The 12,396-nt window shown below is 37.1% G+C and overlaps 1 protein-coding gene across 2 annotated transcripts in view; it reads left to right on the top strand.

Moving 5' to 3' along the window:
- Positions 1 to 386: 386 nt before the first annotated feature.
- Positions 387 to 12,396, top strand: part of LOC116330348 (sucrase-isomaltase, intestinal-like) — a 62,654-nt gene continuing 50,644 nt past the window's right edge. The window contains exons 1-10 of one of the 2 annotated variants that reach the window (XM_039622421.1): positions 387 to 488; positions 5,671 to 5,791; positions 5,991 to 6,076; positions 6,247 to 6,367; positions 7,006 to 7,115; positions 7,356 to 7,507; positions 9,847 to 10,018; positions 10,361 to 10,460; positions 11,093 to 11,205; positions 11,329 to 11,454. In XM_039622421.1, coding sequence (XP_039478355.1) covers positions 5,671 to 5,791; positions 5,991 to 6,076; positions 6,247 to 6,367; positions 7,006 to 7,115; positions 7,356 to 7,507; positions 9,847 to 10,018; positions 10,361 to 10,460; positions 11,093 to 11,205; positions 11,329 to 11,454 — 1,101 coding nt within the window. In that variant the 5' untranslated portion in view covers positions 387 to 488. Of the gene's footprint in view, positions 489 to 4,152; positions 4,275 to 5,670; positions 5,792 to 5,990; positions 6,077 to 6,246; positions 6,368 to 7,005; positions 7,116 to 7,355; positions 7,508 to 9,846; positions 10,019 to 10,360; positions 10,461 to 11,092; positions 11,206 to 11,328; positions 11,455 to 12,396 lie in introns of those variants that run through there. The other variant, XM_031752629.2, reaches the window with a different exon arrangement.

The following is a 12,396-nucleotide window of genomic DNA, read 5'->3' as shown; positions in this document are numbered from 1 at the left end:
TTTCAATTCTTTTTTAGTTTATTGCACTTTTTTGCAATTTTTGTAGTTACTATGGTCTCAATGCATACATATTATTAAAATTTGGGCTATAACAGTTGTATTGATGTATAGCAACTTGAAATGTGCCACTACAGCATGTAAAAACATAAAGTAAACTCTGGCGGACTTGGTTCTATGGTAGGTCTTAAAGGGTTAACAAGCGAGCTGAGTTTGTATTGGAAAATTACATTATTGCTTTGTGCCATAGTTGACTTCAGCACCTTGCAAACATTCTAGTTATGTAACAGTGGGATTGCTCAACAATTGAAAAAGACAGAGAAACTATGGCACCAACAACATTATGAGTCCAAATCATATAATTAGCTGAGTTGGTAAACTTTTATCTGCCTCCTATTGAAACATTTTCCCTTTAATGACAGTGGGGATAACATTTCTACTGGACTGGCTGTGACTCAGGAGGTAGCACAGGTCATCTAATAATCTGGAAGGTTGGTGGTTTGATCTCTGTCTGCTCCAGTCTGCATGCCAAATATTAAATGTAGTGGTAAGCAGAATAATAATGCACTATAATAATATTTTGTTACAAAAAAGTAAAAATTATACTTTGAAAGGTTTCTCTTGGGTTTTACCAACACTATCTTCCACTGGGCTTAGGTACCACTAAGACTTCCATTTTAAATGCAAAAATCTAGGACAACGGGTTAATTATCGGTGCTGCTGTCTGAGCGCTGAGTACCATGTTTGCATGGACTGTGATTATATCCCACCTTTAAGCTACCAACTGAATGTAGGCGCTTGTTAAGGAGGCAGACCCACATTAAAGTAAGCAAAGTGGTAAACTGTGGATTCCTTAAGAGCCTCTGTGTCACAGGAGTTAAGTTAAATGTGAATGTATGAAACAGAGGGGTACTTGTTGAAAACATTAAAACAATGGTTGTATCATAGTGAGTATAATGATGGTAAGTAGCAGGATCATAAAAAGGTGTTCACAAAGGGCACTTTGCACTCAGTGGTATATTATTTTTACTACCTGGTATTAATAATGCCCAACACTACAACAAGGTCTTTTGCCAATTGTACGTATGTGTGTAAGAGCATGTTGTAATAGCATATACAAAACACAACTGGCCATCAAGAATGAGAAAATTCATGACTGTTTAGAAAATTTCTCGATCTAAGAAACTCCACAGAAGGACTTTAACAAATGGAATCAATTAGGCTTTTTGGCAGAAAGGAATCCCAGCTTTGATAGAGATTAGGACACGACTCCCAGGAATCTAGATGTTGGTGAGTTTGGTGAGTATGAAGATGGAAGCTAGAATGGAGCTCTGAGTGACCAGGATGAGGCAGAGATGCAGAGAAGGCAGGCTGCCTGAAAGGAAGAATTACAGAAGAGCACTGAGATTTAAACTACGCAGAATGAAGGCTGATTGGCTCAGAGCAGGTAAGGAAAAGATTAGACTAGAGCAATTACATCATTATTGAGTTTGGCAGTGTTGTAAGGGCTTAAGCAATGTACACTAAAAAGTAATTAAGTAAAGTTACCTCCAGAAAAGAGTAAAATAAAAAGAAAAATGTGGTGCCATGATAGCTAATAAAAAGCCACAATAAGACACAATAAAATAAAGAGGAGGTTTAAAAAAAAAAAACTGTGTCTTAAGAGAGTCCACAGAGTCCGTTAAATGTAGTTGTAGTGGTAAACTGTTCCACAGCTTTGGTGCCACAGACGGACAGAGGTTCCGTCCCTCTTAGTCTTTAGGCGTGTACAAGGAGCAACTATCAAATTCTGAGCCTGTGAATGAAAACAGCTTTCTTGGTTTATAAGAAAGTAAATAAAAGAATTTTAAAATGAATCCTAAATCTGCAGGGAGTATCTGTTAAGAGTACAACATTGGAGTGATGAGAGCTCACTTGTTAGCAGCAAAACAGCCCGGAAAACAGGCAGATGAGTGATTACAGATCTTGCTTGATGAACTTACACCTAAATTTCATGTGTGAATTTGCTGAACTTGTGCCATCAGTGCATGAAAACTCCATACAGCTCCTTGTCTGCTTTGTACTTTCTTTATTGTCAGTACTGCCATTGTTTCACTGCATAACACAGCACCATGTGAACACCTAGCAGCCATGGTTAGCAAGCACAATACAAAAGAAAATATTGAAGGAATACTAAAATAAAAATGTATAAATAAGCTAGACAAGAAATGGCACATTGTGCACATGAGAAAATACATAACTGTATCCTCGTGAAAAAGTAAATAGATAAAAGATGCAACACACCAGTTACAGGAGTTTACATTTCAGCAACAGTCCATATGGTTTCATGCAATATATGTAAAGGACTGTTTTTGGTATATGAAAGTGTTCAAGTTCTTCTGTTGATCAGTATGCTCCTGAGAATGAGGTGAGTCATGTATTAGAACAGCAAAATCAAATCAAATGAAGAATATAACAGCACACATTAAACAGAGAAAACATATTAGTCTGAGTGGTATATTATTTCGGTCAATTATTTTTAGCTGGAATTTATTGTTGGTGAGAATACCTAATTATAGAAACATTATCAGACAACTGATGCCAGATCAGAAACTGCCTTACTGTATCGAGACCTTGAGTGTTTTATTGTGTCCTGAGAAAACAGGCCGAATGCGAAATATCAACAGCAAAATGTACAAGCACACACGTTCATGTCTACACACGCACACGAAGTCTTGGTCGTCAGAAATGCTGCACAGGTTCCCTTTCTAGACCCACAAGCAAACAAAAAGAAACACAGGTATACATGAACCCCATATATAACTTGGTTGGTTGGCAGCTCTCAATGTTGAGTGCCTCGTTTTAAAGTGACTGGATCGATACAGGGGAGTGAATTGCCAATTTCAGTTTGTTCTATTGAAATTGGCTGGCACTGCATTCTTGAGGGAGAGCACCAGATATTGGCAGTGACAGAGTGGAATTGGATTTGTAAGGAGAGAAAGACCAAGAGGGAGCATAATGATCAACAGAAGAACTTGAACACTTTCATCCCCCTGCATGTACTACATGCAAGCTAAATATGCTCTTATGTATTTGCTGGGCAGTTAAATTATGGTGACGGGGATAGAAGTCTCACTTGCATGAATGATTATACACAGAATGGCTCATTGCATTGTTTATTACCATCAAGCTCTATGTGTCACTACCTGATAAATACCTCATGTTCTTTCTCAGTATTCTGCTTTGCAGTGGTTTAGAACAAATTTATTACTAGTGTACAACATGAAATGGCATAGATTACGTCTTGGACGTCACATTTGGGATGAGCTGCATCAAGGAAGAACTTCTCTATGTCTCATGAATACGAGACCAGGGAAACTTCATAGTCATGAAATTATGTTGAAAGGAAGCCCCCTGTCAAAAATGCGACTGCATCTTAACAAAGCAAATCATGAAACTCGTCGACAAGGAGTGCATCATAAAACTTCTTATGATAATACTTTGGATAATACTTAGGAAGTGCTTTTATAATGCCAAGATAAAAATGAGCATTACTGGCAACATGCAGCTCTCCTATTTCAAGCAGAGCTCTGTAGTATGTTGACATAATTCACTAATTCGGGCCCTCGTATGTAAAGATCCACTTGGAGCCAGCTGTGTGGGTTCTCCAAAATGAATTATTGTATTTGTTGACCCTTTATTTGCTAAGCTGATATAACCTGAGAGTAATGTCCTCACATTTACACAAACAATTAGTTACTAATAAATTAAAAACTTTACATAATACTCTATGTTCTAAAAGTCCCTAACAATCCTAAAAGCTTCTTCTTCCTGGTATAAAACCTCAATTTTCTACTACCGACTGAGTGAATTTGAATCTGTACATGTGTTGACTACTGAGTTGAAGTGCTATAGCAACAACGGTGTAAAGATTACTCTTCCTAAGTCACATCTTACGTAAACCACTGAAAATGCACAGTAATCTTTAGTTAAACTATAACCATACAAGCATAAACATGCAGACACACCCATGCAGACTCAGTGAACGTGATAAACGAATGATTTTAACACCCTGATGAGGGGATTTTGGGTTGCACTTCTTCTTTTAAACAGTAGATGGTTTTCAGGCACACGTACACAGCAGAGACACACCCCTACAAACACGCAACCATTCATGGAACAGTAAGGGGGGCTGAGCCTCCATGTCCATGTGCAACACTTCCACATCCTGTGAACTGAAAAGCTGTTATCTCTCTTGAAAGGGGAGCACTTTGCCCCAACCTCCAAAGAGAGCCAAGGTAAGATTACAGAGGCAGGCGGTTTCACTCAAAAACTATTAACAATAACTTACAGTGTATATTACAGTATTTTAATCATACTGCAGGAATTATGATTTTGCTGAATAATGATTAATAAATAGAAAAAAAACATTTTACATTCAAAGATCGTTCTTGTTATGACTACATACCAACAAGAAGCTCATGTTCAGTGGGAATTTTCTTCATTTTTTTAAATATTTTTTAGCTTGTAGGTGCTTAAATTATATAATTATACCCACATTAATGTGGACAAAGAAAGACTGCATTAATGATTATGTTGGTTATGTGAAGGTAAATTACAATGCGGTTCCATTGAACAGATGTCTTATCAGGGGTCTCTGATGCTGATTTTATTTTTATTTTTTTTTCGTTGTTAAGATGCACATCACATACACAATTTTTATGCTAGTCTTAAACTTAATTACAGGTAGCTAACTGCCTCCTGGTCTGTCTCAGAGTTTAATAAAAGTTCTATTTAAATATAATATTTTAAACTGGCTGTACTCGGGGAAGCTCAAAAGTGTAGCCGTAAAACCGTGTTGTTACGCATCTAGTTTCAGGATTTCTGTGTTTTGGAAGATTTAGTAAAAGCTACTTTTAGGTATTTAGTGGAAGCTAAATGGAGGAGTAGAGTGCCTAAAGAATTTGTTCTTTGAAACATTCACCATGTTTGTGTATGTTTTTCTCTATGTCTTACATTGCATGTTTGCAGGTGCTTTTCAGTGTTTCTCTATGATGTGCAGCTGATTGCTAACACACAGGGGCATGCAGACATTTGGCTCTCTGTCTCTCTCTACGCCCTCACCTGCTCTTCACAGCACATTAAACAGGATAGCTATAAGCTTCTCACACACCCAAACAGACACACAGCCACACACACACACACACACACACACACCGTCCAGATATTCACCTTGTTTTTGTCTACAAGAGTAGACCACACTGGAGTGAAGCCTAATTGCTTGAGCTGTATGATGGGTGCCTTTGCAGAGAGTAGGCTAAGCCTGTTGGACATCTTCCCTTTTCAGATTCTCTTTTTCAGTCTCACTCCACTCTCCTTCTGTCTTAACTGTATGATTTTATTTCACTGGATTTAATACATATCCCACCTTTGTAAGACTTTTTGCCAAAATTTCAAGGTTAATGGAAGGAAAATGCATGTGTGTGTTAAATATGTGTTTATTTATTTTTATTTTTTGCACGTCTGTGAGTGTGCCTCCTGCCAATGGGCATCATTAAGCAGCTAAAGGTTTTTGTACCTCTGAGACCTTGCCTTTAGTAAACTTGCTATCATTAACGAGTGTTAATGATGCTGGCCTTTGTAATCACTGTGTACATATGGATATTTTGTTCTTGTGCATTTCTTCTCTGTTAGATGGTGAAAAAACACTTCTCAAAGTTGGAGGTGATGTTAATGGTGATGTTTGTGATTATGACTGTGATATCAATCGCATTCATAGTTCTGTTTGCCACGGGACAATCTGGTGTGAAAGAAGGTAGGTGGACCACAGAGAAATACACATCTAACTTTGAAGTAATGGTACTTAAGTTTTAAGCAACATAAAATTACTTCCTTCTTTACTCACGTGTCTATCATTTCTAAACCAGAGAATAATCGTCACACTAATGTCCCTTTGTAAAGTTACAAGGATTACCCTTTATAATTTAGACTTAGTTGTGTTGTTCTTTTCTCAGAAATTACAGATACATTTGTTCCAACATGTCCCAGCATGCCTCTGGGTGAGAGAGTAGATTGCTTCCCTGATTCTGGAGGTTCACAGGTACAGTCATTTCTTAGATTGTAAAGTAATGTGTACATTTTGTTTATTTATTACTTTATAAATAAATATTATTTATACAATTTAAGCATTTGCAATTGTGACAAAAACACTTCTAATAGTAACAGTAATGACACTACAGATAATTATGTTGGCAACAATACTCTTAACAGGAGAAATGTCAGGAACGTGGATGTTGTTGGAGTCCACGAGATGAGAGTAATGTTCCCTGGTGTTTCTTCCCCACCAACTATGGATATACTGTGGAATCACAGGAGACACCAAACTCTTATGGTAAAACCTTAAACCCCCTCTGTATTCTTTAATTCAGAGTCATGTGCTCACTAACTGAAAATATGCACATAAATAGAAAGACGTACTAATGTCTGCATGTGCTTGGACTGAGTGGAATATTCAAAAACAATCATGTCATGCCCAGCCTGAGATTTTTATGCGTTGGGAATTGAACCTACACATAAAAATGAAATTCCTTTTTTTTTTATCCATACCTAATTTAAAATGTCATCAAACATTTTGACATCCATTTGGCAAAGGTATTGCTTAAGGATACTATGCAAATTAGTACATCAGAGCCAACTAAGTACTCTGTACCCTTTTATCATGGAGGTAAAAGAAGTTGACCATACATGTTGTTTAAATAAATTTAAATATGTTCACGCGAAGATTTTAATGTGTTGCTACACCTGAGGATCGAACGACTGACCCTGAGGAATGTTTACTCACACAGTTTCTCTATATAATAGAATATAAGAAAACTAAATTGAAACATTGTTTTGTTCTGTTTTTTTAAACATATGTTTCTTACGTAACTGATTTGTACATTATGTAAATATTTACATTATGTAAATTGTATAATGTGGATGATATATTAAACTTCTTGCCATCTTACTGTCACGTGTTTATTTTTGCAGCTATCAAGGCAAAACTGACAAGAATGGAATCTCCATCTTTATTTGGTCAACACATAAAAGAACTGGCAATTGACGCAGAAATGCAGACAAAGAATCGACTCAGATTTAAGGTGAACATTGACACTATTCTAGCTTTATATTCTTGTATAGATGTTTGCAGAGCCAGATTTTACAGCAAAGTAAGAACTTGTGAGATATATTTCATTAATTTAAGAAGCAGTTTAATCAAAGGATCTTTAATATAAAAGCTGTTGAGATGAAGATGAAAGTAGAAATATACACAACTGAGTATTACTAAGACAGCAAGAGTTCTGTCTCACTGCCTAAAATCACTGTTTCCTATACCTCAGATCTATGATCCCAACAATAAGAGGTTTGAGGTCCCCCATGAGCACATCCTCAGCCTCAAACCTACCCCATCCAGTCCCATCAACAACACACTGCAAATCACACAGAAACCCTTTGGCCTTACTGTACGCAGAGAGGAGAACCAAAAAGTTGTGTAAGTGCCCATTGTGTGTATATACCATGTATATGTGTTGTTTCAGATTAGATATACAAAAAAGATCAGACTACACAAATTGTGTGTATTCATTAAAAAACACAATATTATAATTTCTTATGTACTTTATACATTTTTATATACTATGGTTTCACTAGTAAAGAGGGATGAGAGCATTCCTGAGTTAAAGCATGTATAGCAACAGGGGATTGTGTAGTGTCGAGGAGATTTTTCATAATAACGTTAAGATGCCATGGTACTGAAATTTTAATGTAAGATAAATTGACTTACTAAATATTTATTTAGAATTACAATTATTACTTCTCAAAACTGTCCCCTTAGACATTTGACACTGGAAATTTGGAACCACAGATTATGTGTATCATTTGAAGCAGATGTGTAAGAAAGCCACAAAGGTGTCCTCAGCAGCACATCAACTCATTGTCATGCAAAAATGGCAGGTGACGTCATTCCATGTTACAAGACAGCTTCTCAAACAATAAGTCATTATTTTCGTATTGATTCAGTGCATGTTTAGTTGCCCCTGTGTGACATCACAGTGACCAGCTTCTCCACAGGACAGACAAATACAGATAAATAGAGCAAAACAGCAATTGCATACATTACTCCTAATGGTGTTTTGTACATCATTATTGGCTTTTATGGTGCATGACAAATTTCCCTACTAGGTAAATGTGGATTTATTTACAGGGAAAATGAAAGTTAAATAACCTTTGGAAATGTTTAATTTATAGTAGGGGTTGGAATTGTGTGGATGCTATCAATATAGGTATCACTGCAGCTTATCAGTCTGCCTTGATGTAACGATAATGACATTTATAACCCAGCACCAGTCAATGCGCCCTTTGTACAGTCGTTTGATAACAAATACTGTTTATGGCCTCCTGCTAATTATTAATCATTTGTCTGAAAGGGTTAAAAGGAAGTTTTAATCATTTTGTTCAATGTGGGAATATATTTATTTTAATAAATTCAGTTGGTATGAAAAATAGATGGTAGACAGAGGCCATGTCCAGTTATTTCATGAAAAAAATAGGCTTATTTTTTTTTCTCATTCAAACTCTCTACAGTGTACAGGGATTGCTTTATTTGACTGCAAATGTTCAATACTTAGAATAATCCCGGTGCTCTAAAATACTGATAACGATAGTTTACACTCCTGTAGTTTATCTTTGCTCTTGGCAGAAACTGGTGAAACTGAAGTTATATTGCCAATAGAGAATTCATATTGCTCAGACATGCCAGCACATTTCAAAATGACAAAACATGTAAAACAATCATTTAATCTAATCCTTTGCTTTCAGTGTTTTGTCTTTTATTGGCTTTATTTCATTGTTGAATCAGTTCACTTATAAGAAAATTATGTTTCTGTCAGAAAAAAGTCAATAAATTATTATGGTTTGACACTCTTTACTTACAAAAAAGAAATAATGAAAGATAATTAAAGTTATAGTCACAGTTACATAAAATTAAAAGGCGTTGGTTTGACCTGCTTATAAAGCCGCATTTGTCGTTCTCAACACTGCACACAACCTTTAGCCGCAGGGCTTTAAATTCTTTTAAAGATACGTTTAAAGATAAGTAGATGAAGGTTATTTGTGATTTAGCAATCGAATTGATCCTTTTGGCACTGTGGGTGAAGCATAGCCACAGAGGCTACCACTCTGGGGTTTTTCAAGCACATGGTATGTTTACCAGGATCTAAACTGTTATAATGTAATTATAGTTTGATAAGAATATGAGAATAAACAGGCCATGACCTGTAAAAAGTCCATAAAATACAGTGATAACAATTTTACTTGTAAATCATAAAAATTGCAACAAGTTACCAAAGGTATTTATTAGGGCATTAAATTCCACTGAGATCTGTTATTTATTTACTTTATAGTGTTAATAGGGTTACTATTAAGGTTAAGATGTCAAATGAAGATGTTAAAGGAAAATAAAATCATATATTTACTTCATTTAAAACCTTTACTTGTAATATCTGACAGCTGTTTGAAAGTTCAGCAGGCTGGGTATTTCATCAACCAGTGTATGTCTTGTTTTGAAGACTACAGAAATGCTACCCAGAGGGCGTATTAGAGCTTGATGGGATGGCCTGTCTTCTCTCTGGGTTTTTTTTTCTGCAACTCAATTCGTCAAAATGTCTCCGTCTCATTCTCACTCTCTTCTTGCTCCATCTCATGCTCATTTTCTTTATTTTTGTGTCTCACACATATTCAGTCTCATCTGCTCTCCCGTATTCCACATCGCAGTGCTTCAGTGTGTCTCTTCACTTCCTACTTAACTTCACTTTTTTTTCTGGTTACATTCAGGTTTGACACTAGAATGGCTCCAATTGTGTTTGAAGACCAGTACATACAGCTGTCTGCTAAGCTCCCATCCCATAATATTTATGGCCTGGGGGAGCATGTCCATAGGCAATATCGCCATGACACAAACTGGAGAACCTGGCCAATTTTCACAAGAGACTTTTTTCCTAATGGGGTAAAGACAGCACACACACACACACACACACACACACACACACACACACACACACACACACACACACACACACACACACACACACACACACACAGAGACATATGTGCTTAAAATTAGGCCTGCTCATATCAGGCCTGCTTAGTTGTGCATGTGTATGTGTGTGGCATGTTTACATGTGTGTCTTACATGTGCATTTGCCTTCGCAAAAGGCTTATAATTGAATGCCTTGTAAGCTGATTATGCCGTGTAGGCACCCCCTTAGTTTCAGTAAGTCTCCCTCATGGTGGTCCCACAAGGCACCAATACCCTATATTTATTTGTCTCCTCCTGTCTTCTCTACAGGGAACACATAACCTCTATGGACACTATCCCTTTTTCCTCTGTCTGGAAGATCAGAGTGGGAAGTCATTTGGGGTCTTTCTCCTGAACAGCAATGCTATGGGTAAAGATACACTAACACAAATGCAAGAACACTTGCTGGTACGTGGATAAAAGCAAATACACGTGGGTTCGAGCATGCAAACAAATGCACACACACACATAAACACACATTTGAGGAGCACTGTGTTTAAAAACTACAGAATCTATGTGCACAAGCACTCTCGTACATACTGCCAAAAAAGTACAAATATACCATATGTTTACACTGATACATGAAACATCAGGACAAGAAAATCATCTCTAAATGTTTCCAGGCCATAAGAACCACCAGTTAATCCTCATCCCCCAACACAAAAGGAGCTACTGTTGCATCAATCAAAGAATTGTGCTGACAAATCAAAGAGAATATTTCATGACTGTTTTATTCTGAGAAGGAGATGACTGAAAGCATTAGTGATGCCCACTGACATGTTTCTGTTGCTTATGCTTACAGTTTTTTTAATATATTTATTTCCATAGGAACTGACTGATACGTCCTCCATATACAATTGTGTTTAGATTTAAAGTAATAATTCTCTAAAGAATTAAAGAATTATTGGTGGTACACAATGGCTTACAATCAATTTGGGGTTGTAATTTATTTTTTTTAAACTTAATACTGACACTGATACGTTTTGTCTGTGTTTTCACCAGATGTGACACTGCAGCCCGCCCCAGCTGTGACCTACAGGACAATTGGAGGGGTGCTTGACTTCTACATTTTCTTTGGTGACACACCAGAGCAAGTGGTGCATGAATTCCTCGAGGTGATTTTCTAAATTCAAAAATATGTCTGGCAGGTTTTCTGGTTAATACTGTTGGGTAAAGTGGTTTTTGTGTTGCCTTGACGTGGTAATTGCAATAAAAGTATTTCCAATTGTGCTTTTCAGCTCATTGGCAAGCCTGTCATTCCTGCCTACTGGTCACTGGGATTCCAGCTTTCTCGGTGGAACTACGGCAACCTCAGTATAGTCAAGGAAACAGTGGAGAGGAACCGTGCTGTGGATCTTCCATATGTAAGATTGTGTCTGCTTGGTTTTTATTCCTTATTTGTCTTTCTTTAACATGCATATTTTAGAAAAACATTTTCTTCAGACTATCTAAAATTGCTATCAGAGCTACTGCCGCCCCCATAAACATCTGTGAACATATTTTGATAACATGTTGAACAACTTTGCTTACATATTTTACCTCCATTATATCACAATATCATGCATTATATGTAATAAATGTAGGGTCCATTTACATACCCCTGTTACTGACCATGTGGTCATGATGAACATTCTGGAAACTGAAAACATGTGACTTGGTGTCACTGACATCACCTGGCCTTTTACTTCTTCCTTCATCTTTGTTTCTTCCTTAGAAAACATGCATTTTAAAACTGTGTGTGAAATGTAGTGGCAATGCGTGCTTTTTACAGAGAGGGATTCCTTTGGCTACTACCACAATTGTAAAGCTTTCAGAGGTGGGGGAATGTGGGGAATCGATACTTCACCTTGTGCACCCCTTGTTAAATTTGAAGCACTCATGCACCACTGTGTGGTTCCGGAGGCAAGAGCCTTAACCACTACACTATCTGTGGAGACGTGATACGAAGGTTGAAACAGGAATTCGGCAGACAGACAGAATGATAGGGATGGCCTTTAGCTTACACAGGGTAATCCAGCTTTCTGTCAAATAATGGCGAGTCTGCTGGGCTGTATAGGTTCAATCCTGGGATCACTATTTTTCAAACGTCACTGAATGTTAGTGGCGATCAAAGATCAATCGATCGACTTCCTTTCATTATCTCATTCACGCTGAACTGAATGCTAAAACTACTCCAGTGCCTATTCCTTTCTGAGTCATTTGGTAAATATCAATTCTAGTTGACATTTTCTTTGGAATGAGCCCTACTGCTTATCTTTGTCGAGCCATGAGAGGTAACTGTAAAGTGTCTTTTCGATACCAAGTCT

The sequence above is a fragment of the Oreochromis aureus genome, linkage group 14 (genome assembly GCF_013358895.1).
Source record: "Oreochromis aureus strain Israel breed Guangdong linkage group 14, ZZ_aureus, whole genome shotgun sequence".
NCBI lineage: Eukaryota > Metazoa > Chordata > Actinopteri > Cichliformes > Cichlidae > Oreochromis > Oreochromis aureus.
The sequence above is the reverse complement of the archived record's forward strand: the minus strand, read 5'-3'. Positions and strand labels throughout refer to the sequence as shown.